Source organism: Rhipicephalus microplus, chromosome 3 (assembly GCF_043290135.1).
Source record: "Rhipicephalus microplus isolate Deutch F79 chromosome 3, USDA_Rmic, whole genome shotgun sequence".
Taxonomy (NCBI): Eukaryota; Metazoa; Arthropoda; class Arachnida; order Ixodida; family Ixodidae; genus Rhipicephalus; species Rhipicephalus microplus.
In genome coordinates, this window is record NC_134702.1 from 40,615,901 (window position 1) to 40,631,436 (window position 15,536).

General features: G+C 47.0%; 1 protein-coding gene across 1 annotated transcript in view; it reads right to left on the reverse strand.

The window, feature by feature from the left end:
- Positions 1-15,536, reverse strand: part of LOC119176062 (piwi-like protein 1) — a 65,084-nt gene that overhangs the window by 3,403 nt on the left and 46,145 nt on the right. The window contains exons 16-18 of the mRNA XM_075889317.1: positions 10,982-11,156; positions 10,162-10,315; positions 126-257 (exon numbers count right to left, since the gene is read on the reverse strand). Coding sequence (XP_075745432.1) covers positions 126-257; positions 10,162-10,315; positions 10,982-11,156 — 461 coding nt within the window. The remainder of the gene's footprint in view (positions 1-125; positions 258-10,161; positions 10,316-10,981; positions 11,157-15,536) is intronic.

Here is a 15,536-nt window from a genome sequence, read left to right on the forward strand (position 1 = left end):
GCAGCTTCGCAAACCCTCATTTGAGATCCACTAGCCTAGACTTGAAAAGAGCATGTCCCGTCTCAAGTATTTTTCTCATCCACCTTTCATGCCATGTTCTCTGCACTACAAAGTGAAAGTCTCACCGTTCAGGCCTGGTGACATTGTTGTCAATCACAGTTCCCGGGGGAGGGTTCTGGTATGCACCACCCCTGTTGTCAACGCTAAAGAAACGAGCGGAGATTCTCTTGGTCACCACAACAAAAGCAAGCTGAGGCCTATTGAAAAGAAGAGGGCAGACAAGCACCAATTTTAGATAACTTCGGCAAAATCGATGCAAGCGCCTACGACATTGTTATAACAAAGCCAGAGCACATGCGCCAAAGAAGAAATGCACAAACAGTAAATCAAGGTACAAATAGTACACTCATACCTCGTTTTAACGTAACGGGATATAACGAAATAATAAATATAACGAAATAAATGAAATTCCCCTAGAAAGCTCCATTGATTTGATTGATTTGTGGTGTTTAACGTCCCAAAACCACCATATGATTATGAGAGACGCCGTAGTGGAGGGCTCCGGAAATTTCGACCACCTGGGGTTTTTTAACGTGCACCCAAATCTGAGCACACAGGCCTACAGCATTTCCGCCTCCATCGGAAATGCAGACGCCGCAGCCGGGATTTGAACCCGCGACATGCGGGTCAGCAGCCGAGTGAGTACCTTAGCCACTAGACCACCGCGGTGAGGCGGAAGCTCCATTGAGAACCATGCATTTTAAACATCGTTGTAACAAAAATAAATTGACCAGTAAATGTACATAACGAACTAAATTAGTCTATAAAAAAAAACTACTGTAGTGTGTTAAGTATATCGATTTCTGCAGAGTTTGACGCTCGTTTGGCACGGCTCTTTCAAAACTACTGCGCCGACCTTCAGCCACGCCACGCGCGATTGAGTGAGCGGTCCTCCTCACGCAGCCAGCGGAGAAGATTGAAGAAGCACTCAGCGGGTCACATGACCGAGAAGCGGCACTGTCTTGCAAAGCGATTTTCCTCGCCGCACCTTAAAGATGATGGCAACGACTGCATCTCCGCTGCTACCCTCTGCACCGAGAAAAGAAGACTCTCCGCGACAGCTTTTTTTTTTTTTCCCTCTCTCTACGCAAGCGGCCTTGAAAGGGGAAGGGTCTCTACATGCAGAGACAGAAAAGGGAGAAGCGTGGCACACGCGCTTCGCAGAGTGGCATTTGAGAGAGGGCAAACAATCTTTCCTTTTCTTCTTTTTCTTCTTCGCGCGCAGCGTTGAGGTGTGCCGCTGCAGGATTTGGCATGGCGCTGAGAGCATTTTCTGAGCGCGGTATGTTCGAATTAATCGTCACAAGTGCTTGTGCGTTTGAATTACAGGGCATTTTCTCCCATTGGAATACACATAGCTTTGACGGGACCTCAGCGCGAGTTCGAATTCACTGGAAGTTCGAATTAATGAGGTTCGACTGTGTTTATTTTCCGTCGCCAAGTGGTCGTGTAGCGTTACATCAGGCCGCGAGGCAGTTTCCTTCTTTGCATGTTTAAGGTGTGCGCCCATCTGAGCATGCATTGCCACAAACTGTTATACAGTCGAGTCCACATATAACGGCCCCACTTAAAACACCTTCCGCTTAAGGGGGGACGCGGCACTTCGGGACCGAAAATCAGCCAAAAAATCGAGTTTTCGCGGACCTTCTTTTCGCGTTCCCGACATCATTGCGCACCTATTTACAAAATTTCATAGCCGAATACCATCAACTTTTATCGTTATTCAACTTTAAAAAACCGAAAACGGGCGTCCTGCCCTTTAAATTGAGGGCGAATAGCGCAGGTTTCGGCTCTACGATACGCGGGAACTACGCGCTCGATCGGCGCCATTTTGGTCTTGTTTGAAAGAACGCGTTTTCAGCTGTTTTTTTTATTCAGTAAGCAACATTGAGCGTTTCCCCGGCTCGAAAAACGGGGCCTCAAAGACGAAGAGCCGCGCTCACTGCCATTGGCTAAACGGCGCACGTGACTGAAATGGCGCTTTCCGGTTGGCTGGAAGCTCGCGGCTTGCGCCTGCATATGCGACCCGACGCCATTTTGAAAGGGTTACCGCTGTGACGCCTCGAAATCGGCAGAGCACTCTGAAGCTTCTGATCGTATCGCTATGCCTGGAAACGCAAAAAAGTATCGGACCGTGCACGCATTTGGTCACAGGAAACGCAAAGGTCGTGGGAGAAAGTCTACAAGTCATCAGAGCCCTTGGTTGACTCCGACGAACGATGTGTCGACGCTCCACGGCCGTTCAGCGATGGTGCGACCGAGCGCGTTGCCTCCGACGACGATGACGGTGAAGCGAACTCCGGACGACTACGAATCGACGCCAAGGTGGTGACAAACGCCGAAGTTGAAGAAAATCATGCCCGGGAGAAAGCGACGCTCGACCGGCTTTCATCGGCGCCAGCAACTGCACGGAAAATTGACTTTTTCACCGCGAGTTGTAGCGAGGCAACCGCACAGGACTCGGACCATGCTGCTCCTTATCTGCTTATGCATCTAGATATCCTAAACGCGATAATGGGTGCCTTGTGTTGCAAAGCCTGCCACGGACCGGCTACGATCGTCAGAGGGGATCGGGACTACGGACTTGCCGTGAAAGTGCTAGTGCAGTGTGAAAGGTGCGGCGAGATCGCGAATGAATGGACTTCGCCCCGCGCGAACGGCACGAAAACGTGCAATCCGTTTGAAGTAAATCTTCTCGCTTCGAGGGCGATGGTGGCTACCGGCAACGGCCAAACGAAAATGAACGATATTTTCGCAACAATGGGCATCTCACACCGCGGTATGCACCACAAGACGTTTCAGCGGCATTTGAAGAACACGCTGGCACCCGCTGCAACGCGAGCGGCTGAGTCCGCTATGAACGAATGTGCGGAAAAGGTTAGAACAATTTATGATGACTTGTGCTTCGGCCACCGGGGTAATATTGCCGTTAGCTACGACGGCACGTGGAAGACGCGAGGCCATTCTTCCCACATCGGCGTGGGCACAGTTATCGAATTATTTAGTGGCTATGTGTTGGACTACGTCGTTCTTTCCAACTTTTGCCTAGGCTGCGAGGTGGGCCCAAAGCCTAGTAGTGAGGGCTATCAAGAATGGAAGGCTAACCACAAATGCCAAAAAAATACGAACAGCAAAGCGGGGCAAATGGAAGTGGAGGCGGCTCTAATTCTATTTCAGAGGTCGCTTGAACGCCATGGCCTGCGCTACACAACTATGCTGTCTGATGGAGACTCTAGGACATTTTGCGCCATACAAGACGCCAAGGTGTATGGTTACATTGACGTGCAGAAGGGAGACTGTATTAATCATGTACAGAAACGGATGGGCACCGCATTGAGAAACCTGGTGCAGAAACAAAAGTGCGATGGGAAAAGAGGCCTTGGTGGGAAAGGCAGGCTCACAGGTGAGCTGATCACCAGGCTGAGCACATATTATGGCCGGGCTCTGAAATCGCATGAAGGTGACGTGGGCGAGATGCAAAAGGCTGTGATGGCCACATACCGCCACGTCACCTCCACTGATGAATGCTCGGACCACAGTCTGTGCCCAGCTGGTGAAACTTCATGGTGTCGGCACAATGCCGCAAAAGCAAAGGGTGAGCCCGACCCCAGGCATGCCTACAATCTACCGAAAGACGTGGCAGAGGCATTACTACCGGTTTATACCCGGCTTTCGGAAAGAGCCCTGCTTCAGAGGTGCGAACGCGGCAAAACGCAGAACTCCAACGAGAGCCTACATTCGGTAATCTGGAGTTTGGCCCCCAAGGAGCACCATGCGTCCCTGTTCGCTGTTGAAGCAGCTGTTGCAGAAGCAGTGCTGCGCTTCAACACGGGCAATTTGAATTCTGCAACGGCAATCTTAGGTGAAATGGACATGAATGCGACAAGTACTGGTGCCAGGAGAGCGAGAGAAAAAGACCACCGTCGCAGCATTGTCTCCAACAAGAAAAGAACAGCCTCATTGGAACTCCGGAAGCTAGTGAAGAGGAGGCATGAGCACAGAATGCATTCAGATTATGCTTCTGGTGCGTTTTGAGGTTGTCTTGTTGCATCTTCTGCAATAAAAATGTGTGCCCACGTTTTTTCTCGATTTCTCAAAACGACAATTTTCATGTGCTTCCCATTATGCCTGAGCAATATCTCTTGTTCTATCTGGGTTATCATTACGATTTCTTTTTTGTTTCGAAGATAAATGCAGGGGATGTGTCGTAAAGTAAGTTTTATTGTAATAATTTTTGGAGAAAATTCTCTAAATGGATCTTTTGTTTCAAGTGTAGATGGGGAAATTTTTCATGTCATATTCAACATCCCACAACTTTGCTTCGAAATAGCCCAGAACAATGATTTATACTTTATTGCACACTGTGAACATACCGAATTGGTTCTATAGGTTGCACATCAATATCCAAGTTACAGTTAATTAGCTAATTAGGCCTTAATTGAAAAAGTCACAGTTCATTATATCTTTAAAACTAATTGTCACAGCAAAAAAAGAATTAGATTTTTGAAGTAAGCAGTAAAATCTACATAGGCTCTCCAAATTTGACTGAGGTACTCGCAAAAATAAAAGAGTTTTTGGAAGGTGTAGCATCCCCCCTTAAAATAAACAATATCCATGTGACCGTGAAAATATACATTGTTTCAATGGCACAAAATCACATTTACAATGAACGTCTCCAAGCACCGCCGACTGGCTACAGCGAACAGAATCGGTGCTCCACAGATTTTCAGGGAAACCACGTTTGACAACCGATCAGGCATCGGCGAGGTGCCCATAGATTCTTATTGTTAAATGCCGACCCTGCCTCCACGCCCCTCTAGTTACCGCTCTCCCCGACCGCTTTTTGTTACGCACCCCTCCGTCCTTTGTTTCACCGCTACTCTGAGCATCCCGCATTGCCAGACAAGGCCCGCATTTTTAGACTGTCACCGGTCTTTCGAAGACCGGTCAGCCATCGCCCGTTTTTGATCGCTGCTACTGTCGATGGCGTCGCCGGCATGGAGTGACCAGAGTGTTTGCCGACGTAGTCGTCCACCGAGTGTATTCGATCGTCTGCGTCTTGCCTTATCGTATCGTTCTAGTGCACGTGCGTACGCTACCCCACCGATTCTGATAATTCGAGATTTATTTCGTATTTAGGACCTGTTCTCGCACACTTCGCACTTGGCTCAGCATGCCTTCGCACGCGTGCGGAAGCGTAAAAACTGCTGTTGAGGAGGGACACCGTGCATGAGACGAAATGCCAGATATTTTCATGTGTTTATAGAGAAAATTCACAGTGTGCTTGAGTTCTTGATGACGATTTTAAAAATGAAATTACTATTCCTCTAAACCAATTAATTTTTGAGATATCCCAAAATTAATTACCTACTGTTTGCCAGTATAATGACAAAAAATTTGTATTGCGGAGCTACTATTAGCACATGCCTGTTTACTAATGAACATATGCTAAACAACGGTAGGAGTGCTTTTTGATTTGATAATTTTAGCAAGGTTTGTCACACCTAGCATTTCAGTGTTGTAGACACACCCACATTATGCTCCAATTTCTGGCAAAAATAAAATTTTTTAAAGATCTCAATTGGCCCCCCCCCCCCATGTAATACCCTCTTCTAGAGGGCCTTTAGGGGTAACCTGAATAAATAAATAAAAATTCACACCTACCATTGTGTAAACTAAAGATACAGCTACATGTCAAAACAAAAATTACAGTACTAGCTGCTCTGGAGGAAGAGACATCTCTTAGACAAGTGTGCAACTGCAGCAAAATTTGAATCCTGAGAAATCAGGCAAAAACACAAGTCCATTTTGGGCAGACAGTAGCATGGAAAAGCTGTTTATTTACAATGATTTGCAAATTCAGCTTTCTCAGTAAACACCAGGCATGTACCGTATTTACTCGCGTAATCCGTGCACTCGCATAATTCTCGCACCCCCCCCCCCCCCCCATCGCCCTACAAAAATACGATTTTTTTTTCCTCGAGTAATTATCGCACCCCCGAAAACTGACGCAATAATGTCGTCTGCTCGCTCCAGCTTCTGGATAGATGAATTGTTGTGGCTGTACCCTTTCAATCAAGCAGCTAACGCCACCTAGCCGCAATACTTAGTGAACCAAACACTAGATTTATCTTTTTTTTTCCTTCAAATAGTGAAGTTGAAATTCTGATAATGATAGCATGCGCCATCTCTTAAGCATCAAGCGTACTATTATAGCACGGAGATTCAATCCAACCTAAGCCAAGCCAAAGTGGCAAGTGTGCGTTGCGGCATGTTTAGTATGTTGTGTCGGTAATCTTGTCACATTATGGGGCGATACTGAAGCTACATGGCTGCTTTCAAGTTAAAAGTGATAGATCACGATCTAAGCAATGGCAACAGGGCCACCGCTAGGTCTTTCAAAGCATACGAGTTTTGTGTTCGCTACTGGTGACGGCAGCTGAAAGCCACCAAGACGCATTGGGCTGGGATTGATGGTAAACTTTATTTCTTCAGAAGTACCGTAATTACTCGAATCTAACGCGCACCTTTTTTTCGGTTAAGCGAGTTCATAAATCGCATGCGCGTTAGAATCAAGTACGAACAAAAAAATTACGGTCAATCTATTGCCATCGGCAAATCCAAAATGGCCGCCCCCTACGTGCGTCGGCATGGCGCGTCGACCATTTCTGCCTATGTGTTTCCCATGTGCGGCACTTCGTACGTGTGCTGAGGAGTTCGTCATCTAGTAGTGCATTAGCATCGACGGCGTGGAAGGGCTGACTCCAAAAACTCGAATGCACCACGATGCCGCTTTTAAAAGAAAAGTCATCGCGTGTGCAGAAACGGACGGAAATCGAGCCGCATCGCGGTCGTTCGGAGTTCCTGAAACGTGCGTGCGGGACCGGCGGAAACAAAAGCAGAAGATTGTCGACAGCAAAGCTTCACGCAAAGGCTTCAGTGGACCACAGCAGGGTCGCTTTCCGCAAATTAAAGAGCTGCGCGGCGAGTATGTGCTTGAGCAGCGAGCGGCACAGCGGCCCGTGACGACAAAACTGCTTCAAATGCAGGCTATGCAGTCTTAGAAAAAGGTCTAATGCGGAGCCAGTTTAAAGCGAGCAGGTGCTGGCTAACTAACTTTATGAAGAGGAAAGGCTTTTCTCTCCAAAGGAGAACATGCATATGCGCAAAGTTTTGCGGAGGAGTACGATGAAAAGCTTCACAGTTTTCAGAGGTTCGTCCTAAACTTGCGGCGGAACAACGGCTACCTGCTTGGGCAAATCGGGAATGCCTGGCACCACAACCGTCGAGAAGAAGGGGGCGAAGCAGGTTCGCGTGCTGACATCGGTCCACGGTAAAACTACAGTGACGGCAATGCTCTGTTACACGTCAGATGGGCACAAGCTTCGCCCGTACCTCATATTTAAATGGAAGACGCTCCCGAAAGGAGTCGTTTTTTCGAGTGGTGTGATCGTGCGGGCCAGCGAGAAAAATTGGTGCTCGTTGCAATCGATGTCTTACGTTTTTTTTTTTTTTTTTTTTTCGCGGTGGAAATCGGGTGCGCGTTACAATCGAGGGCGCGGTAGAATCGAGTAAATACGGTAAACTGCGGACGATTCTGATAAATAGTTACCTGCCGAATACTGACCTCCTACGCCTACCTTTTGAGGGCTCCTGTTGAGCAACAAAAGCTACTGCCACGTCCGCAACGCCCACAAGCTTTGCGTATGGTATTCTAATTCTCGACTATTTGCTTGCACTTTTTGTGTCTCAAATAAATCTTGCCTTGTGTTGAACCTGTGCTTTTATTTTTCAGGTAAATTTTAATTAGTACTTCTCGAAGCTTGCTGTTAGTTGCTGGTGTGAGAATCCTAATTTGCAGCCACTTCATTTTCTTTTTCGCTCTGTACGTTTTCGTGAAAAGTTTTCCCCGCGTAATTTTCGCACCCCCGAACCTTGCATCGCGTTTCCGCCAAAGAAAGTGCGAGGATTATGCGAGCAATTACGGTAGTTTCCTTTTCACATGAAGATTGCCACATTTTCGAGTGGAGGCTGCGGCGCAATATGTTCATCGTTGCGGACGCGTCGTTACAAGCACTCTACCTGTTGCCAGTAGCCTTCATTGCACGGGCGGCGAGCACGTTCACCGTAAACGAATTGATTTTCTGTTGTTTGCCGACGCGCGGCGAACTCCACTCTGATGACCAGTGACGCAGTTCACGTCAGATGAGAGGAACCCGCGGCATCGGCGCATTTAGCGATAAGACTGCGCTTCCGTTCCATCGTTGCAAACATTGCTATTTCTCGTAGCTTCACTTCTGCTTTTTTACTTGCCGTCCTGTAACTGTTGAAGCTCCAAACCACGGCCTCTTTCAGCGATGTTGTAGACAACCGATGGGCTCGTACGTGAGTTAGGCCTACACTAATGACCTGATGACCGCCGTTGATCGCCGCGAGTTTGCTATACTACCTGTCCTGAGTAAAAGCAGGGCTTTTTCAGATGTTCACAGCGAACGAACGATCACCACACCCGCTTTACAAATTAGTGAGGCGAGGAACTTCTTTACTGCAGCAAGCAGTCGACAACTCCATGACAACATGACACATGTCCGTGCGCGTCACGATGAAAAAGCAGATTCCGGGAACGCCACTTGGCCAATCGGGTGCCTAGCTTTTGTCACATGCCCCAAGCAGCCAATAGAATCGCGCGGTGGTGCTTCTTGATGACGCGTTTTTGCTGAAAAACTAATGAGCAAGACGCGCCACTGGTGGCAGGACATTGAAGATGAAGAACGACCCTTCCAAATGAGACCGAGATGACTGCGATAGCTCGTGTGCAACGGCAACGGTTCGGCGTGGAAAAAGCGCGACTTCAGCAACTATTTGTGCTCACATTCATCTCACAGGAGTGTTATTGATTTTGTGCCAGAAATAATGGCGCGAGAAGCTTGAAACTTCTCAGATAAGTGCAAAAATAGTTGCAGATTCCGAAAATGTCAACTTCAAAAAGTCTTTTTTCGCGAAGCAAGCTGCCTGACCTGCCTCTTTCCCGCGTGTTTTTGTTTTCAAGGTCGCCTTCCCACCGTATCTTCCCCTCTCTTCACCCTCTCGCAACTCCTTGCCTTTTTCTCACAAATCTGCTCCTTCGCCCATCTCCACCGCTCCACGACAACAGCCACACAGGCTCGAATTCAGAAGTTTCGTTTTCCGACTAGAAACGGGCACAGTGCTGTACCACGCATTCTGGCGTGTGTGTAGCTTGTGTGCGTGTTGCTCACTCTTGGTGCGTGCGTGCGTGGTCACGATATGGACGGGAGGCCTCACACGCTTTTTCCTGCCGCTCAACAAAAAGTCGCAAGTGGGACTGCTCGGCTTGTGCGTAATCCTCCCGTTAGGTGCCGCGTTGAGGAGTGCTTGCGCGTAACTGTTGATCAGCTGGCAGCCAACTTGCCGCTTCGGGCGTCCCAGTATTCAGTGGTGAATAATTCATGAGCGGCGGTGACGACTACATGTGCACGAAACTGTTTTCGTGAGCCTGACTTCGTCAACGTCGGGCCCGATGCGAAGCCTGAAGCTTCCGAACAGAACCACTGCAGCAGCGATTTGTGGCAGCGCGTCGTTGACTCCGACATGGGAGAGCGGGTGGGACATCTGTTGTGATGGTTTCATTACGGTCGATGATGATGCCGACACTACGGAACCGTGCACGGATTAGGGCATTGTGAGTGAAGTACGCGGCAAGAGAGATTAGAAAAAATCTGTTTGCGAGAACGACGAATATTTGGAGCCAGTGCCTAATGCAGCTTATGCCACGGGCCTCGGCGAAGAGCACGCTGCTATTTGAAATAAACTCGAGATCGCGCTTATTGCTACCGCTCTTCAAAATACATGCGTCACGAACATTTTTGGGCAAAAAATTTTGTTTTCACTTGCAACTTTTTTAAAAGCTGTGTTTCATTTACTACGAACTTTGGGATACATTGAACAGATGCCGCGTCAAACTCAAGTTCGTTATAAGCGGGCTCGACTGTAATCGATATAACGAAATAATTGCGGCTCCCTTTCAATTTTGTTGTAACTAGGTCTGAGTGTAATACAAGGCACAATAAGCGCGCAACTTACTCTCGCCCAGGGAACATCTCGGTGAGTAGGCTCTGAATCTGGCCGACCTCCCATTCCTGAACCTGGAGCAGCTGACCATCTGAGACACCATCACGGAAAAACAGGATTCGCTCGGGTACAGCGTTGTTCTCCTCCTGGTACTGCTTCATTGACACTACAGAGATGGGATGCAGTTGAAGCAACAAATCAGTCCACCCTTTTTGACAGCTTATCGGCTAGTCTGCTGCAACTGCAAGTCAATGCAGATTTGGCTGCTCCAATATGTGGTAAATGTCTAGCGTGTCTCACCCCTGCAATTGATCAGACTTGTGCTCAATTTACTTGCCATTCCTCTAATTGAGCACCACACAATGCTGCTCTATTATTTGAGACATTCTTAAAAGCATCTTGTGCCACATTCCACAAAAGTTTGTTCGGAGACCCTGTAAATTGATGCAGAGACCAAATGTGATACATTGCTCAGTCACAAAACGCCTTCACTGCTGTAGTTCAAAACAGCCTTCTCAGAGGCCTGCTAGCCTAGACTAGAAAAGAGTCTGTCTTGTCTTGAGCACTTTTCTAATTCATCTATCACGCCACATTCTCTGCACTGCTGCGTGAAAGTCATCGTTCAGGACTGGCGACATTGTTGTAAATGTCAGTTCCCAATGACACAAGCAGCCCCTTAGGATAGCAGACATTAGCTGAGGGGAAATAAGAGCTATCAATGACACTCTCCTCCACAGTGGGACGCAACTAAGAGCACAGTCCTCCACGTGAAAGTGCCGCAGTCCATTGCGAATGCGACAGGCGCATCTTCCAACTCGGAAAAAGCACTCACATGCCAGATGAGTCTTGAGGGCACTGCCCAGTTCCTGGTGTGTCTGGTGGAAGCCCACGCGGGAATACCAGCGAGTCAGGCTCTTGTTTAGGCTGGCAACAAAGCCGCCAGCCGAGAGGCCCTTTTGACGGCAGTCGTGGTAAGTGTCGTAGCCAATGCACATCACACCTTGGAGCTGCACAAGACAAGATGCAATATGGACCTCCACGAATACAAAGCAGGAACACTGACAACACGAAATTGTTAACCAGTACCACAAGGTCTAGTCGTCCAAACTTGCAACTTGCACCTCAGCTTGAACTTACTGGATAAACAGACCTTGAAAATATTCTTGTACACATAGCAAGCAATAGTAAAGGCTGAAACTGTATTAGTGACATCAAACTTAGGACATCAAACATTGTTTTAAGGGGGGAGACTACCATGAAAGGGGAACGTTTTTTTTTTGTTTAAGCATCCTAATGAAATTTTCAGGGTGGGGGGGAGGCTAAAGCCATTTGAATAACCACAAAATTTCATGCATTTAGGTTCACTGGTTCCAAAGTTACAGCCATTCATCCACATAACCCACACAGGTTTCTTAGGCTCTGGTGAATTTAATAAATGTGCTAGCACTGTGAAAGTCACTGCGACGATTCCTGCATGGGTGCTTTACACTAGGACAGAGCCCCCTTTTTGCTAATTTCCTTGTTGAAAATTTTTAGCTGAGCACTGAATTTGGCATTTGCCATTGAGCATTTATCAATGAAATTTTAATCAATTATCACAAATTATAGACAATAAATATAAAAAACGACTATGTCAGTATGTGGGTTATTTATTATGGAACATAATAAAACAAATCTGATAGAAATAATATGAGCGATTGCAGTGATATCACCAGACTAAACAGCCTCACTGGTCAAAAAAGTCATTCCGAGAAAATGAATTTTGAGCGTTTCGAAGACACATTTTGGTCATTTTGACCCTGCAAAGTAGCTAGAAGTGTTCTTTAAGACTTCTTTTCCTTTTCCGCTTTTCCTGCTTGTGTTGCAGCTGTTTTAAGCCTTTTTCACGCGGAAAGGGTCTTTCTTTGCCGCCCGTTAGTTGCCGGCATAACGCCAAGCTTTGGTTGCGCAGCAGCACGTTCGCTATCCTCCGTGGCTAACTCCTCACACGTCCAAAAAGGTGTTGGCAAATGCACAGTCGACGACGCAGTCGCACCGTTCGGGGCCGTAATCACTGCAGTTAGTGAGAACAATGCACCAGGTGCTCCTGAGCACGAAACACCTACACCAGCCTCACTTGTGACAACTGAGCGTTGCGCCGATTCTCGGTGTCGCGATAAGCATCAATGCAGTCGTCGTCTTGAAGAGACGAAGGAGAAGCTGCCCAGCATCGATGTGACTGTCGCTGACCCGTTGGCGCGTGAATGAGGACCACCACGCGTTGTGGGAATGGAGGCTAGCCCGCCGCCTTTGCGCGGCGGGCTAGCCTGCACGTCTCTGCACAACTCTCCTCCTCCGCTGTCTGCCGTGCTAAGAGCAAAGAGTGACGTTTAACCCCTTCTCATGTCCCTGCACAACTCTCCTCCTCCGCTGTCTGCCGTGCTGGGAGAGCAAAAAGTGACGTTTAACCCCTCTCATCCGGTAGCGGATGTTGATTGTGGCGCCGCGCGCGAAGTCACCAGAGAGGTTTTGCACGCGTGCATCGGGAGGACAGCTTACGGACAGCTTACGGTGGGCACGCATTCCCTTTTCCGTCCGTCGACTCCCATTGTTCAGGGCTCGTCGAACTTCGCTGATGGCGCCTCATGCCCGAGGCGAACGCTCACCTTTTGTTGCCCCTCTGCGTACACTCGGCCGAACGGCGGTACGGTGTCCTGGTGCGTGACCAAGCTATGCCGCCCCATCTCCCTCTGAAGCCCACGCGAGTGCCTTTGCCCTTGCTCGAGTAACCGGGCCTTGATCCCGGTGTCTCAGTGAATCACTTTTTATCATGGAGACGTGCTCGTGGCACCCTTTTTAGTACTTTGCGCCCGTGGCGTGGATAAGCGAAGCCCATTTGCTTTTCCGCCGCGCCTTTGCAACAGGCTGTACTGCGTTTAGGTGTTGCCACAGACAATAAAGTGTTACGACCTTGAGCAGTATCATGTTCTCGCCACGGCGACGGTTAACGCGTGCCCGGCGGCTCACTAAGACCAGACCCACGCTAGTGGCCGTACTCCTTCAGAATACGTCTCACGACAGCGTACGAGCTTTATCGGACGCTTTTCTTGAACAGAATGCGTGCAGAGTCCCAAACTTTGCCCTGCCCATCGTTAGTGACAAAACAACAATCGGCATCTCGTGAACACGGAGAAAGATTGTCTCGTAAAGCCGATGAAAGATTGAAGAGCACGCGTGAGAACCAAACAAAATGATAGCAAACGGAAAAACAACGCATGCCAAGAGAACACCGGCGCTTGCTGGGCGGGCATCAAAGCAGATGGCGAGCCGGGGAAACAGATGCATCATCGCGCACAGCGGCCAATAGGAGCTGCGTGATCACCCACTACCATAAGAGGGGTGCGCTTCCGCCACTGCTGCGGCCGCGGGTGGCGAATAAAAAAAGAGAAAGAATTCGCAAGCAAAACAAGACCAAGATGGCGGCGGTGGGCTGCGTGGTTGGGAAATTGCAAACGCGCGAAGTTGGGGTACAGTGAACTCCGATTAAACGAAACTCGCTTAAGGGGGCAGACTGCTCTTTGGGACCAAAAAGTGACAAAAAAATTCATTTTTTAAAATTGACATATTTGGTTTCTGCAAGTATTTTTCTATCTCTCTGCAAATTTTCACGCACCAGGAAGCAGTAATTTTTTTGTAATGTGATTTTAACTGTCCAGATTCTTGGTGCTGTTAACATGCAGAACCTGCAAAAAAATAGGGAACCGACTTTGAGGCTTCTTTATAATTTGCCAGCACCTTTGTCTAGAGCTCTCCTACTAATTTATGAGCGCCTTCATGAGGATCGCAAAACATGCACGCATTGATTGTTGTTTTTTAAAGAAACTGTGTGTTTTCAGTTTTTTCCATTTTTCTCAAAAAAGTAAATTTGTGACTATTCAATTTTGAGGCCTCATTTTCTCCGCAGCTTGGGCAGGTACAACAATAATTCTCTTTGCAGTGGAAAGCTGTATGTGTGTAGAATGCAAGTATGGGAGCAGAATTTAGAGCACATGCCTTTTTAATTAATTACTAATCAGTATTGTAACACAATTCCAACTGCTTTTGAAAATGTATAGTTCATTTTGCTGCAAAATAACCAATAAAGGCCTAAAAACAAAAACCTCTTTCATACTTTCACTCTATAGTCATTAGTCTATGTTGGCATATCCTAAATATCACTTTTAATTAGGCACTTTTTCTTCTATGGTGGCCTTAAACAATAGGGGGCAAACTTAAGTTATCTCAGGAACATAGTGAATGATAGGAAAACTAATTAAATATTTGAAATCAGCACAAAACTGCATAACCATGTGCAGTTTTATCAAGATCACTGAAGAAATAAAAAATGTCTAAGACCAGTCTGCCCCCTAAGGGGAGACACGGGTCTTGAAGACCGGAAGATTTCCGAAAAATCGATTTTTTGAATTCTTTTTTTTAAATAATATATAGGGCCTGAAGAAGGTGTTCCTAAAATGCTGTTGCCATGTAATGCGTACTTGAGTAATTCGGTCTCAAAGTCAGTTCCGTGACCATTTTCCCTCGCGAAACTACCTCAAAAATTGCCATATTCGACGCCATGGTGCCTGAGAACCATGCCAAGCAGCACGGCCATTTTGGTTTCATTGACCCTAAACTTCTTTTCTCGTTTTCTCAAAACAACATTTTTCGTCAAGTCCGAGGCCAATGCCCACAGTATCTTTTGATCTAGTGGTTGGATTTTGATAATTGTTGCAGCATTTGAAAGCTTATACATCGATGAGTGCAACAAGACCAGAACATTATGATAATTTCATTAAGAACACTGATTTAATTGATATAATTAAGGTACAGTTTCAGATTTCTGACGAATCTACTTGTTCAGGCCATAACTCTTGAACCAATGAAGCTAAAAATAAAATTGTGGTTTCCTTGCACACTCTGTTCTTTACAGAACACTGCTATATCTAATTTGCAGCAAACATTTATAAGAAAGCTGTCTAAACAGTGGGCAGAATGTAAGTTTGTGTAACAGTCAATATCTTAAAATCTGGAAGTGACAGCTGAAAACTAATTGCATATTTGTTTTCAGGTGTGAGAAATGCATATCACATAAAATTTTCAGCTCTTAATACTCAAAATTTAAAAAAAAGCAACAATGTCTCCCCTTAAACGGAAAAGCCGCATAAACGAAACTATTTACCTATTTACTCGCGTAATCCTCACACTCGCATAATTCTCGCACTCCCCACATCGCCTCACAAAAATAAGATTCTTTTTTCCTTGAGTAATTATCGCACCCCTGACAATTGCCACAATAACGTCGTCTGCTCGTTCCAGCTGTTGATGATAGTGCACGCCATCTTTTAAGCATCAAACGTACTATTATTGCA